The sequence below is a fragment of the Pelodiscus sinensis genome, chromosome 21 (genome assembly GCF_052426305.1).
Source record: "Pelodiscus sinensis isolate ZL-2025 chromosome 21, ASM5242630v1, whole genome shotgun sequence".
Taxonomy (NCBI): Eukaryota; Metazoa; Chordata; order Testudines; family Trionychidae; genus Pelodiscus; species Pelodiscus sinensis.
This window is the reverse complement of record NC_143072.1, coordinates 24,919,467-24,934,227: the sequence shown is the minus strand read 5'-3', so window position 1 is coordinate 24,934,227 and position 14,761 is coordinate 24,919,467. Positions and strand designations below refer to the sequence as shown.

The 14,761-nt window shown below is 52.6% G+C and overlaps 2 protein-coding genes across 3 annotated transcripts in view; one reads left to right on the top strand and one right to left on the bottom strand.

Annotated features, from left to right (window-relative positions):
* Positions 1–2,036, top strand: part of PIGL (phosphatidylinositol glycan anchor biosynthesis class L) — a 100,031-nt gene extending 97,995 nt beyond the window's left edge. The window contains exon 7 of the mRNA XM_006138745.4: positions 1,087–2,036. Coding sequence (XP_006138807.4) covers positions 1,087–1,185 — 99 coding nt within the window. The 3' untranslated portion in view covers positions 1,186–2,036. The remainder of the gene's footprint in view (positions 1–1,086) is intronic.
* An 848-nt stretch (positions 2,037–2,884) lies between these two features.
* CENPV (centromere protein V) lies at positions 2,885–12,876 on the bottom strand. 2 transcript variants are annotated; one of them, XM_089772147.1, is made up of 5 exons: positions 12,557–12,876; positions 9,404–9,502; positions 6,846–6,915; positions 5,735–5,853; positions 2,885–3,154 (listed from the first exon to the last, which is right to left on the bottom strand). In XM_089772147.1, the coding sequence occupies exons 1-5, from the start codon at positions 12,766–12,768 to the stop codon at positions 3,130–3,132; spliced, it is 525 nt and encodes a 174-aa protein (XP_089628273.1). In that variant the 5' UTR covers positions 12,769–12,876; the 3' UTR covers positions 2,885–3,129. The 2 variants fall into 2 exon arrangements, with proteins under 2 accessions (XP_089628273.1, XP_075760477.1); XM_075904362.2 differs by having other exon boundaries at positions 5,739–5,853; positions 12,557–12,804.
* Positions 12,877–14,761: the final 1,885 nt, after the last annotated feature.

Sequence of the window (14,761 nt, the reverse complement as noted above, 5' to 3'; positions counted from 1 at the left end):
GTAGGTAGAGAGTACAGTTCCCAGCCTGCAGTATCCTGTCCTGGTCTGCTCCCTGCACTGCATGAGTAGTGGGGTCAGCAGGCTCTTGGCAAGTTGCCCTGTCCTAGGGCCAACATTGGGTCATTCTGCTGTGTGAAATCTGTGCTCCCCCCGCCGTACACTCAACGTTACAGAGCCAGCAGTGCTGCTAACCCACACGCAACACCCACCGCATTGTCGCATTGGGAGGGGACGGCAGAAAGTTCCCCAAACACCTCCGATAATTCAAGCCAGAAGGGCACCACTGGTTACTTGTGCTGCTCGAGCCTGGAGTCCACCCTTCCCACTCACCTTCCAACTGGCATGTCATAAATGCACAGGGGGACTGACAGGCTTGCCAGGCCCCTGGGCAAAGTTGTGGGGAGGTTTGGCCCCCCACTACCAGAAGGCAGCCAGCCCTCAGCATTACCTGGACTGCTGTGTGCCCCCTCCCTCCCAGACCTCAGCATCGCCCGGCCCAGTGTATCCTCTCCCCCCAAGCTCCGCCCAGACTGTAGTGCTCCTCCTCCCCCTCAGCACCGCCCAGACCACAGTGTGCGCCCTCTCCCTGAGCGTCGCCCGGACCAGTGTAGCCTCTCCCACCCAGACTGCAGTGTGCCCCCTCCCCCTTAGCACCGCCTGGGCCACACGGTGCCCCTCCGCCCGGCCTTCAGTCCCACCTGGAGCACACTGTATAGCATTTCAAGGGCATGGGGTCCAGGCACCACTCCTGCCGCACTAGTGGCAGCCGCTAGCCCCAGGCCTTTTTGAATTGCTGGGCCCAGGGTAGTTGCCTCCCTGCCCCCCAGCAGTCCTGTAAATGCATGAAATGGGCCTCAACTAGCAACTTCTGGTCACCTGCACCCACTTGCCAATAATCCCGTTGTTTCAGTCTAGCGCTGGTTGAGCTTAGTCCGACGCCTGCTGCTGCTAAGCTGCCTCTGCTGGGCTTTGGGGGGCCTGGAGACTGGTTCCACTGCGAAGCTAGCAGCGAGCGCTACGGGCAGGCCTGTCTGCTGAGGGGCCTTGGAAGGGCTAATGCTGTCTGGCATGTTTTTATCTTTCTAGCGAGCCATGAGGTGCCATCACAGCCAGCTGCTCTGGTTCCGCCACGTCTACCTGCTGTTCTCACGCTTTATGGTGATCAATTCACTTGCCCTTCTGTGAGGGGAAAGGAGAATCAGACGCATTTCCAGGGGTACTGAGAGACCGAGACGGGAGCCAAAGGACAGGGTGGCTCTGCCCAACCAAGCACTACGGAAAGCTCTTCCTCGCTGTCTCAAGGAGACGACCAAACTCCACCTCCTGTGTGCCCTGCAGCTTTCGGACTGCAGAACCAGACGGTATTTACCTCCCTCTGGACTCCCTTTGCCTGGCTCCACCACTTACTGAACTGTCCCCTTGTAATAGCGTCAGTGGTCTTAGACCACCAGCAAATCCGACTGCTCTGAGTCTGATTAGTGGGGAAATAGAGTCGTGGAGATATTTACGATACATCATGTACTGTATAGGCTTTACCAACAGGTCTCCCTAAGGAGACCAAGCCCCGATCACCACCTCGTGATTCTGACTTTTACCCTTTTTCCTTTGCTGTGAAGGTCAAGCACTAACAGTGATTTGTCCAAAGATACTGTCCCTTGGGTTTGAACCAGAATCCTCACAGCCCTCTGGCTGTAACGCCAAACCGCTCCGGACCTCCTGCTGCTGAGGGAGGGCTGGCTTCCTGACTCTGAAATGCCAAAACTTTAGGAATAAAATATTTAAAATGACACAGTATTATAATTGCACTGAAATCTTATTGCTCTTTCCATCTCGAGTCTCCCAGCCATCCTGTGGTGTGAGCTTCACTCTGGACTGGACCTCATGAAACACGAACATTGATTCTTGCTTCCAAAGTCTCGGAGAGCCACTGAACCGAACCTGTTTTCCACCAGCATGTGCAGGTGTAAGAATGAAGTTACAAGTGAGAAAGGCGCCAGCCAGTTCTTTGACAGTCTAAATATATAGACCTAAAAATTCCTGATGTACCATTTGAACAGCTGCCCCCTTCTTCTTAGCTTGCCGGGGGGGAGGGGGTTTCTGGGTTCTCCAGCCTGCACATTCAGCAGGTAAGTGACAGAGAAGCCAGTTTTCAAATATTTGTAATTTTTAAGTCTACACAGAGACCTTAGTAATAACTGGAATCTGAAAGGACTGTCACCCTGGCGCAAGCTAAATACTCAGCATTTATACAGCCCTCTGCTCTCATCATCAGTTATTACTCACAGCATCTGTAGAGATAGGTATGTAAATCTGCCAGGGTCAGAGCCCAAGTTCCTGGCTCCTCATCCCTTACTCAAACCCCAACACCCTCTCAGACACTGCTCTTAGAAAGAGACTAGGCCAGAACTGTACTCTCGGTATTAAAAACACAGCCCGTAAGCAAGTCCATCCTTATTCAGCAGAGCACTTAGGCACATGCATTAACCTCAGGGGCATTACTCTCGTGTTTAAAGTTAAAGCTAAGAATTTCGCTCAGTCTGAGCCTGTTACGTCAGCGTCGACGTCCGGGAATAGCTCTAAACCCAGAGTAACTTCAGTGAAGTCAATGGAAGGCTTAGAAGAACAGAGCTTTTTTTTCCCTGGGAGGGAGGCATTACTTCGTGTGGTGCAGTTGTGCAAACCAGATAACACCACAACTGGGATGTGTCTGCACTAGCCAAAGACTGTGGTGGAATCATGCAACCGAGGTAAGAACCTTGTTCTGACCAATGTGATTTGAACAGGGCCCAAGTGTCAGAATACGGCAGAGGAGAAATCCCAGCTGGGGGGTAGGCTAGGAAAGGTGTGGCCTGCCAACTGACTATAAAATGAAAGGGGGGCAGCAGGCAGCACAAGCGATTTATTTAAAAAAGCAAAAGAAAAGAAACTTCCCTAGCAGCTCGGCCGCGGGGAGCTCGACCTAAGTGGTTACATGGTGGCCTGCCAGTGTCGGTGCTCTAAGCTGTGTATTTCTGTGCACAGAGGCTACATCATGGCTTTGACATGCTCCTGATGGTCTTGTGTTCCTTCACCGCCTTCTCCCACTCCTTGCCATTGATCTCCTCGAGGGTGGTGCTGCGCACGGTGCCCTCATCCAGGCAGTGGGGAGCAATTCCTGGAGAAAAGGGAAAAGAGAGAGAGAGAAACTCTCCCTTTGAAGCCAAGGCGAGCTCTCCTCTGTTTCATGGACAGTGCATCTGAGAAGGTGGTAATGCTGTCCCTACAGCTGCAGCAGGTGTAGGCTCCTTTTACTATAGGAGCCTCTGACTGTTACTGGGAGGATCCTTTGCGCTGTAATCTCACCCTAGAGACTACAACTCCCATGAGCCCTTGGGAAAAGAGAGGGAAACTGTTGCTCTCTCAGGCAGTGCAGGGAGAGTAGGGGATTCAGTTTGGGGGGAGGAGCCAGATTGCCGGTGTGGAGCCTTTTCCAGGCCAGGAGCTACTTCTGGAAGCTAGAGCCTGCTGGGGCTTGGATGGAGCAGGCTGCTTCAGGGGCTGCGGTGATTGTCCCTGGAGGTGCCTGTGGCAGGGGAGGGCCTGCACAGAAGGCACTGTGAGTAACTGGGGCTGTTGGGGAAAGTGCAGCCTGCACAGAAGACAGACTGGTTCTGGGCCCAGAGAGGCAGAGCGATCGGCCCAGGAAACCAGAGCCGCTGGCATTCGGTGGGGCTTGCTCCAGCGGCAGAGGGATTTTGCAGGTGTTGCTGCCTGGACTGACACACACACCCTGCACAGGGCCATCTCCACCCCAGCTGCAGATCCTCAGGCATGCCCCACGCAAGCGTCTGGGACTCAGATCCAGAGGAGGGCCCCCTCTGGGGTGGGATACATGGTGGCAGGGTAAATGCCACTTCGAGAAGTTTCCTTTGTTTCTGTGCACTTCGATTGATTTTATTCACTTTGTTTGTTTGGGCCACTAGAAATCTCATGAGATTCAACAAAGACAAGTGTAGAGTCCTGCACTTGGGACGGAAGAATCCCAAGCATAGTTACAGGCTGGGGACCAACCAGTTAAGTAGTAGTTCTGCAGAAAAGGACCTGGGGGTTACAGTGGATGAGAAGCTGGATATGAGTCAACAGTGTGCCCTTGTAGCCAAGAAGGCTAATGGCATATTAGGATGCATTAAGAGGAGCATTGCCAGCAGATCCAGAGATGTCATTATTCCCCTTTATTCGGCTTTGGTGAGGCCACATCTGGAGTACTGTGTCCAGTTCTGGGCCCCCCACTACAAAAAGGATGCGGACGCATTGGAGAGGGTCCAGCGGAGGGCAACCAAAATGATTAGGGGTCTGGAGCATATGACCTACGAGGAGAGGCTGAGGGACTTGGGTCTGTTTAGTCTGCAGAAGCGAAGAGTGAGGGGGGACTTGATAGCAGCCTTCAACTTCCTGAAGGGAGGTTCCAAAGAGGATGGAGAGAGGCTGTTCTCAGTAGTGACAGATGGCAGAACAAGGAGCAATGGTCTCAAGTTGTGGTGGGAGAGGTCCAGATTGGATATTAGGAAAAACTATTTTACTAGGAGGGTAGTGAAGCATTGGAATGGGTTACCTAGGGAAGTAGTGGAGTCTCCATCCCTAGAGGTGTTTAAGTCTCGGCTTGACAAAGCCCTGGCCGGGTTGATTTAGTTGGGATTGGTCCTGCCTAGAGCGGAGGGCTGGACTTGACGACCTTCTGAGGTCTCTTCCAGTTCTGATTCTATGATAAGGGGATGGTTGGATGAAATAACATGATCTTGGTAACTAATTGACCATTCATTTCCAGTTGGAAATAGGTCAATGGAGGGATGATAGGAGTTGCTATAGGGAACTTTCTGGGTGTCTGGCTGGTGAGTCTTGCCCACATGCTCAGGGTTTAGCTGATCGCCATATTTGGGGTCAGGAAGGAATTTTCCTCCAGGGTAGATTGGCAGAGGCCCTGGAGGTTTTTCGCCTTCCTCTGTAGCATTGGGCACAGATCACAGCTGAAGGACTCTCTGCATGTTGGGGCCTTCAAAGTATTGGAAGGCTTCAATATCTGAGACATAGGTGAGAGGATTATTCTAAGAGGGGTGGGTGAGATTCTGTGGCCTGCACTGTGCAGGGGGTCAGACTAGATGATCATAATGGTCCCTTCTGACCTTAAAGTCTATGAGTCTATGAGTCTATGAACCCTGTTTCTTTAAGTTGTTAAGAAAAGGTGGGTTAATTCTAATAGCATCCATCAGCTGTATAATTGTTGTTTTGGAGTTAGATGCAGATTATTACTGGAATACGTTTATTTCTGGAGGCTTCCAAGGCACACCAGTAAGTGTGTACAGGGGCCAGCTGCTTTAGGAGCAAGAGAGTGCAGCAAGGGGGTGGACAGGGGATCCCCAACTATCAACATCCCCCCTGGGGTACACAGGATCTCCTCTTACGTTAAAACCATCCGGTGCCCAGGCACACGGAGCGTGGCCTGCTCCCGAGTATCCCAGGGAGGAGAGAGGGGTTTACCCAGGTAAGAAACCTTCCATGGACAGTGGCCCCTGGGCCACAATTCAGATTTACACATTAAGGAGCCACTGTTGAAAGTTTCGAATGTTCAGTACTTTAGAAGCAAGTGGCATGATGCACGATTGTGCTATGAACTTGGTCACCATGATCACTGCACAACTGCAGCTGGTGGTGAATGCGTGTTGCCATGTCTACCAGCTCTCGTCCCTGTTCTGCTTACCTACCGTAACCGTCTGGGTTAGAACGAGGCGTGTAGAAGCTCTGCACACCGCAGGTCTTGCAGAAGGTGTGCTGGGCCTGGCGGGTGTTGAAGGTGTATGTTGTAATGTTATCTGCACCCTACACAAAAACAAATACACCATGGTTTGACAAGTACCCAGAAATGGATTTTTTTTTATCACTTATATTCCACAGGCTTGTAACTAACGAATGTGAAACTTCAGGCACAAAAATATAAGCCTAATTAAGACTAGTCTAAAAAAACCCACCCTCTGTATCTCTACTTGAGTTAGAGTTAAAAGTACTGCTGGCTTGCTACTCAGTTCCCGTGTTAATCTCCTTTCTCTACCCTGCGTGCTTCGTTTTCTTGCACTTCTTTCCCCTCTGATTAACAATTGTCTTGGCTTTACTTGCTGACCACTCAGTGCCCATTTTATGTTTACTGTGGAACAGTTAAAAGAAACCTAAGTGCTTTATTATAGACCACCCATTCTATCTGTTACAGACGGTCTATAATAAAGCACTTAGGTTTCTTTTAACTGCTCCACAGTAAACATAACGCAGGGGAAGGGTTCCTCACAGAAGCAATGGAGGGATTAATGTGATTATCAGAGTCCATCCAACTACAAAAGAAAATCAAATTAAATGGGGCGAATATAAGGAAAATTAATCTAAAAGCCACAGTCCTCAAAAACTTGGAATCCAAGAGCCTAACCTGGAAGATGCCCTGGTAAGAATTAACATTTTAAAACGCTAAGTCGATGGTCAAGTTACAGGAACCTGGAGCTGAGCTAAAATCGAGGCAGAATGTTTGAGAGCAATGCGCTTGGATCCAAGCCACAGCCGGACCAGTCACCGGGCCGAGCTCTGGCTCCATTGAGATCAGGAGTGTGACGGCCATGCACTTTGCTGCCATCAATGTAACGTTTACCTGGTGCTGCTGCCACTACTGAATGTCCCAATCGGAGACACAGCCTGGCTCCGAAGGGACTTTTTATCTCTCCAGGCAGACAGGCAAATTTAAGATTCAAAGCTGCCCACTTCTGGGACCTTTCAGAATCAAGTGCTCGGACAGGCGCCCGCCCCCAGTGCCCTCCTGTGCCCTAACCTACCTTCAGCAACTTGAAGTGTGAAGCCGGAACAATGAAGTGTCTGTTTTGTTTCTTTGTACAGATACTGCAGCTATAGGAGGGGAAAGAAAAACAGAGACACGTGATGAGGCTTTGGGCAGCTATACCCTGCAATGTAACAATTGCAACTAGTAAAGAGCTCTCACCAAGCTAGATTGCACTGACAGCTAGAATTATTTTACCTGGCTATGAGACGAGATTCAGTGGAAGTTGGTCCCATAAAAGATGTGACCTCACCCATGCTGTCTCGCTCCTAATATCCTGGGACCAATGTGTCCACAACAACATTGCAAACATCAGAGTGAATAAAGGGAGTGGACAGACTGCAACTATGTGTAGACATGCAGTCAGTCTGAAGCAGGGGTTCCCAACCTTTTTCGGTCCCCGTGCCCCCTTGGCTTTTAGTAAACCTTCCCATACACCCTATTCAATATGAAAGGAAATAAATTCTAGGCTCTAGAATCCGCAACTTTTTTCACTAACACTACTACTTTTGGAATATTTCAATTAGGATAATCTAGTTATTTACCAAATATTCCCCGTACCTCCTTGACAAGCTTTTCATACCCCCTGGAGGTACACATACCCCAGGTTGGGAACCCCTGGTCTAAAGGCTTATATTTCCCTGCAATATGGAAAGTAAGCTTATCTGCACTGAGGCCATGTTTACATTACGTGGAAGATGAACGCTGTCGATCTTCCGGAGTTTGATTTAGCAGGTCTAGTGAAGACCCGTTAAGTCAAACTCAGAGGGCATCCCCATTGATGTTGGTACTCCTGCTTCTCACAGGAGTAAGGGAAGCTGATACGAGTATTTGCTCCCATCAGCCTCCCACTGTGCAGATAGCGCAGAAACTCAATTTAAGATAGGTCGCGACTCTAGCTACATAATTAACGTAGCTGGAGTTGCATATCTTGATTAGAACTTCCACTGTAGCGTAGACCAGGCCTGAGAGCTATATAACAGTCTTCTCTCCATGGTACAACTCTCTGTGGATAGATCAATGCTAACCTGTGGCCTTGAGAAACCCATGTAGTCTTACAGGCCAGAGTTTGCCAACTTAATCCCAATGGTACTAAGATTAAATACATTGCAAATAAGGGAAACCGACTGGTAGTGACATTTGGGCTAGAAAGAAACTAGTTCTGAGTCTAGAGAAAGGCCATACCGACATTTGAATATATATCCCTCCCCACATGCTGATGGTGTGATGTGTTCTCCGTTTGATAGGAGGATCGAAGTGCCCGTGCTTGCTGTTTAAAGCATTTGGATGACGTATGAAGTAGAGGTCCTGAGCCTTTCCGGTCATTACAAACTTGAGAACGTTTGTATGAGCACGAGTGTGAATCATGAGACTAGAGCAGAATTCCAGTGGAAGTTTTGCACTCTGCTTACCTACACTTCCCTCTGCAGTCCCCTGTGGCACTGATACTCTGTTCTCCCGGTTGTGAAGAATCCTGTTAAACATCTGCCATGTTTTACTCCAGGTATAGCTACATTCTAGTAGCGGGGGAAGTGGTTCCTGTACGTATAGGAAGTGTGTAAAAGGCTTCCACAGGCAAATGCTGTACATATGTAAGATATCGTTAATAACACTAAATACAATTCCTTGTGTGGGTTTAGAACCTTCCATTCAGGATCTCAGTATGCTTTTTACAAATAGGAAACGTATTTAGGTTCACAGCATCCCTACAAGATGTGCAGGATTCCTGTCTCTGTTGTGTGCTGAGGAAACTGAGGTATAAGTGTACTGATGTTCCAGGCCCTCAGAGGAAGTCTGTGTGATCATTAACTGGAGACTATGTAATAATCATCACATCTTCCCAAACGGAAAGGAACAAGTCACTCTGGCCTGAATTTCCACTTGCACGAAGGACATTTGGTACTTACCCAGATAGCGCTGATCCAAAAATCCAGTTGACGGCAATGGGATTTCTCTTCTGGATTTCATTGGCCCTTGAAATAGCGCCAAAGCTAGTGCTCCACAAAGTTCAAAACCTGGGAACTTCTTGGACTTTTCTGAACGTGCTCTGATTCTGACCTATCAGAGGCAGATCCCATCCTCAACCAACTGCTGCAACTACGTGAAATCACACACCTAGTAGCAACCTCAGTAAAGAAGCCTGTAATCCCAACACTGCCAGTCTCCCATTTCCCAAGCACAGCTTATCTTCCAGACAACTGCAGCGTTCGCCACAGCTTCAGCCAGGGCACAACGAAAGCACAATGCTACCCCCCTGTGCGGCCCTGCCAGTAGAAATGCGCTCTCCTTCTTTTCTCAGGTACTCGGCACATTGAGCACTTGCAGAACCAGTCCCTAAAATCACACGTACTGACCTCGTGGTGGCTCTGAACTCAGCCAGGGATGCAACCTACAGAAACTAGATAAGACATCTGTCCCGCTGCTATCTGAACTTCCACTGGAATTCTGTTTGGTAAACACTTGGAGCTGGTTAGGTGGGAAGTGCTAGAGAAAGGCAAAGTGCATGGCTATTCAGACAGGGGGCACAGGCGGGATAAATACATAAAAACCACTCACTTGCAGTTGAAAACATGCAGATCAGTTGATGCCCAAACCTCAAAGCGGATAGCTCCACAGTGACAGCCTCCTGTGTGTTTCACCAAGCCTCTGAACTCACTGCATGGAGAAAAGGTACACACACACACACACACACACACAGAGGGTTCATTATCAGACTTTTCATATCCAAGGATGCACAGAGATTCTGCAGCGTTACAGTCAGCTCTGCCAGCGTCATGATCCACTCAGCTTACGTAGCAATGGGGGCCAGGCTCAAGCAGACCCACCTTCCCTCAAACACATGTCCAAGTTCTAAGTGCAAATCTCACCCGCAGACTTCAGTCAAATGATAATCAGGATTGCACAGTGACGTTCAGAATAGAACTTTCCCATGTTCCCACCATTTCTGCTCCAAGCTGATGTTCTTTCTAGAGAGTAGGGATGTAAAATCCCGTGTAATTGGTGAAAGAATTAAACGCGGCACAGACACTGCATTTAACCAATTAAAGACAAGTGGGTGGGGGGTTGGGCTAGAGTGGCCCTGCTGCAAGCAGGGGCTGCTCCTGGCCCCATGTGGGGGCTGCCACCACGGCTCCTAACCCCCATGCAGGGGTTGCCACTGCCACCCTGGTTCCTGCACATGTGCTGCCACAGCTGCCCCTGCTGACAGTCCTGCGGGTGGGGGAGGGAACAGAGCTAGTGCAGCCCTCCACCCATTGAACCACTTGGTTACCCATTAATGTCCCTACTAGAGAGAAAGCATTGCTAACTGCCTGCCTTTTCTAAAACTGGACACAGAGGCAATAAGTAGGATTTAAGTAGTTTTAATTAATTAACAGACCACAAACTATACATGAGTCAAAGGTGGGACACTGTTGCAGGAAAAGCAAACATGAGTCTGGGAGGCATTAACAGGAGTGTCGTGAGCAAGACGCGAGAAGTCATTCTTCCGCTCTACTCTGCGCTGGTCAGGCCTCAGTTGGAGGACTGGGTCCCGTTCTGGGCAGCACATTTAAAGAAAAGGTCTAGAAAACATGAGCTATGAGGGAAGACTGAAAGAATTGGGCTTGTTTAGTTTAGAAAAGAGAAGACGAGAGGGGACGTGGTAGTGGTTGTCAAGTATCTAAAAGGGTGTTAGTGTTACAAGGAAGGAAAAAAATTGTTTTCCTTGGCCTCTGACGACAGGACAAGGAGCATGGGGTTAAACTGCAGAAAGGGAGGCTTAGGCTGGACATTAGGAAAAACTTCCTGCCAGGTTGGTTAAACACTGAAATAAACTGCCCAGAGAGGTTGTGGCATTTCCATCTCTGTCACTGGAGATTTTTAAGAGCTGGTTAGACAAACCTGCTCTTAAAACCTATTGGTCCTGCCACGAGGGCGGGTGACTGGACTTGATGACCTCTCAAGGTCCTTTCCAGTTCTAGTGTTCTCTGATTAAAACATTTGAATGTGTCTTTGAAGTCTCTCAGCTGCACTCACAGATTTTATGCATTTCTCTCTCTCCCCTAGGACTTTGCCATGGTAACCCAGCTAAATCAACATGCAAGGTTCCTCACAAAGATACCAAGTCCCTTTCTTTTCATATAATCAGTTGCGTGAACTGGGAAATAACAAAAATACAGCTATATTACAAACACGTTCGGATGGATTAGAATATGGGCGTGGTAGATGTGTCTCTATAGTGTGTAGACAACAGAAGAGAACGGGATAAGAAGATTTTTACTTCCCTTTGATGTGAGGTCCCTGAAACATGAGGGCTGTGTCTACACTGGGCCACTTATTCCGGAAAATCAGCCACTTTTCCGGAATAAGCTGTGAGCTGTCTACACTGTTCCTTGAATTTCCGGAAAAGCAACGACGCTCTACTGTACAAAATCAGCCGCTGTTCCGGAAAAACTATTCTGCTCCCGCTTGGGCATAAGTCCTTATTCCGGAACACTGTTCCGGAAAAGGGCCAGTGTAGACAGCCCAGTAGTCTTTTCCGGAAAAAAGCCCCGATCGCAAAAATGGCGATCGGGTCTCTTTTCTGTAAAAGCGCGTCTACATTGGCCACAGACGCTTTTCCGGAAAAAGGGCTTTTCTGGAAAAGCAGCCTGCCAATGTAGACGCTCCTTTTCCGGAAAAACTGAAAAAGGAATAGTATTCTGTTTTAAGCAGTTCCGGAAGTTCATGCCAGTGTAGATACAGCCGAGCAGATTAAGAGGAACAGCCCACACATTCCATGGGAAGAAAATAAACTCTGTGGCTCCACAGAAGGCAATATATAGTATTGTAAAACTGCTGACAATAGGACTACTTCATTGCAGAAAAATATAGACAGGCTTCAAGTACAGCAAAGGTGACCCGGGTTAGAGATTCTGGGCTGAGAAACTGCAGACACACACAAGAAAGTATTTTTGAAGCGAATGAAGCAGTCTGACAAATCAGCTGTTCTTGGTCCCTAACTCTGACTCCAAAGCAGGGATATCTGTCGGGTCAGAGCCTTTGTGCTTCTCTGGGTGTGGCTACCGGAGCCTCCCACATTGTTACTAAAACCATGGCTACGCATTTAGAAACACTAAGATCCAGCTACATGTAAAATCTCACGGTAACGCCGGTGTTTGCATCGCCCTTACGAATCACAAGGACGGTGACTGGGGGAGTCCGGCAATAAAACCCAAAACCTATTTCTGGAAAGCGGCACCTCCGTCGAGTGGGCTGCTACTGAGCAAGACACGTTTGCTCTTCGCTCCTATCAAATCCACCTTCTTTACTCCTCAGGGGTCAGTTACGTGGCTAAAGCAGCGCCCGAAGGGGAATAGTGATAGAAATGTAGCCGTGTTAGTCTGGGGTAGCTGAAGCAAAATGCAGGACAATGTAGCACTTTAAAGACTAACAAGATGGTTTATTAGGTGATGAGCTTTCGTGGGCCAGACCCACTTCCTCCCACGAAAGCTCATCATCTAATAAACCATCTTGTTAGTCTTTACAGTGCTACATTGTCCTGCATTTTGCTTCAACCGAAGGGGGACGGAGACGCTGCGGGCACCGCTCCCCCTGCGCGGTCCGGGCCCTTCTGGCGAAGCTCAGTGACCCGCCCCGAGCGGAGCGGCGCCCCGGGGCTTCTGCTCCGTCTCCAGCCGGCCCTCTGGCCCAGCAGACCCCGGGGTGCAGCGCCCGGCCCGCACTCACTAGGTGTCCAGCAGGAGCCTCGCCGCCTCCTCGCACGTCAGGCGCTGCCGCTGCTGGAACTGCAGCCAGCGCTGCCGCTGCGCCCCCAGCGGGGAGAGCCCGAGCTCCGGCCCCTCGGCTCCCCGCCCGCGGCCCCCGCTCTCCCGGGGGGGGCGGCCGGCCGGGCTTCTGCCCCCGGCTTTGCGCGCCGAGCCGGCCCTGGCTTTCCCCATGCGCCTGCCCCGGGCCCTCCCTCGCCGGGAGCCACGTGGCTGGAGCCGGGGGAGGCTGGGCCCGGCCAGCTTGGGCCCCCCCCGGGGGGCGGGCTAAGGGCCGCTGTTGCCCCGAGGCTGCCCCCGCCTCCCCAGGGCTCCGGGAGGGAGTTTGGGGTGGGGGGGCAGCGTCGTAGGGGGAGGGGTGCAGGCTCGGGGAGGGAGGGGGGAGTTTAGAGGGGGAGGGGTGCAGGCTCGGGGAGGGAGGGGGGAGTTTAGAGGGGGAGGGGTGCAGGCTCGGGGAGGGAGGGGGGAGTTTAGAGGGGGAGGGGTGCAGGCTCGGGGAGGGAGGGGAGTTTAGAGGGGGAGGGGTGCAGGCTCGGGGAGGGAGGGGGGAGTTTAGAGGGGGAGGGGTGCAGGCTCGGGGAGGGAGGGGGGAGTTTAGAGGGGGAGGGGTGCAGGCTCGGGGAGGGAGGGGGGAGTTTAGAGGGGGAGGGGTGCAGGCTCGGGGAGGGAGGGGAGTTTAGAGGGGGAGGGGTGCAGGCTCGGGGAGGGAGGGGAGTTTAGAGGGGGAGGGGTGCAGGCTCGGGGAGGGAGGGGGGAGTTTAGAGGGGGAGGGGTGCAGGCTCGGGGAGGGAGGGGGGAGTTTAGAGGGGGAGGGGTGCAGGCTCGGGGAGGGAGGGGGGAGTTTAGAGGGGGAGGGGTGCAGGCTCGGGGAGGGAGGGGGGAGTTTAGAGGGGGAGGGGTGCAGGCTCGGGGAGGGAGGGGGGAGTTTAGAGGGGGAGGGGTGCAGGCTCGGGGAGGGAGGGGAGTTTAGAGGGGGAGGGGTGCAGGCTCGGGGAGGGAGGGGAGTTTAGAGGGGGAGGGGTGCAGGCTCGGGGAGGGAGGGGAGTTTAGAGGGGGAGGGGTGCAGGCTCGGGGAGGGAGGGGAGTTTAGAGGGGGAGGGGTGCAGGCTCGGGGAGGGAGGGGGGAGTTTAGAGGGGGAGGGGTGCAGGCTCGGGGAGGGAGGGGGGAGTTTAGAGGGGGAGGGGTGCAGGCTCGGGGAGGGAGGGGGGAGTTTAGAGGGGGAGGGGTGCAGGCTCGGGGAGGGAGGGGAGTTTAGAGGGGGAGGGGTGCAGGCTCGGGGAGGGAGGGGGGAGTTTAGAGGGGGAGGGGTGCAGGCTCGGGGAGGGAGGGGGAGTTTAGAGGGGGAGGGGTGCAGGCTCGGGGAGGAAGGGGAGTTTAGAGGGGGAGGGGTGCAGGCTCGGGGAGGGAGGGGAGTTTAGAGGGGGAGGGGTGCAGGCTCGGGGAGGGAGGGGAGTTTAGAGGGGGAGGGGTGCAGGCTCGGGGAGGGAGGGGGAGTTTAGAGGGGGAGGGGTGCAGGCTCGGGGAGGAAGGGGAGTTTAGAGGGGGAGGGGTGCAGGCTCGGGGAGGGAGGGGGAGTTTAGAGGGGGAGGGGTGCAGGCTCGGGGAGGAAGGGGAGTTTAGAGGGGGAGGGGTGCAGGCTCGGGGAGGAAGGGGAGTTTAGAGGGGGAGGGGTGCAGGCTCGGGGAGGAAGGGGAGTTTAGAGGGGGAGGGGTGCAGGCTCGGGGAGGGAGGGGGGAGTTTAGAGGGGGAGGGGTGCAGGCTCGGGGAGGGAGGGGAGTTTAGAGGGGGAGGGGTGCAGGCTCGGGGAGGGAGGGGAGTTTAGAGGGGGAGGGGTGCAGGCTCGGGGAGGAAGGGGAGTTTAGAGGGGGAGGGGTGCAGGCTCGGGGAGGGAGGGGAGTTTAGAGGGGGAGGGGTGCAGGCTCGGGGAGGGAGGGGGGAGTTTAGAGGGGGAGGGGTGCAGGCTCGGGGAGGAAGGGGAGTTTAGAGGGGGAGGGGTGCAGGCTCGGGGAGGAAGGGGAGTTTAGAGGGGGAGGGGTGCAGGCTCGGGGAGGGAGGGGAGTTTAGAGGGGGAGGGGTGCAGGCTTTGCTGGGGGTGGCAGCACTTCCTTGGCTCCTGGGCAAGAGGGGCCAGGAAGGGGGTGTCACCTCACCCTACTGCTCACAGGC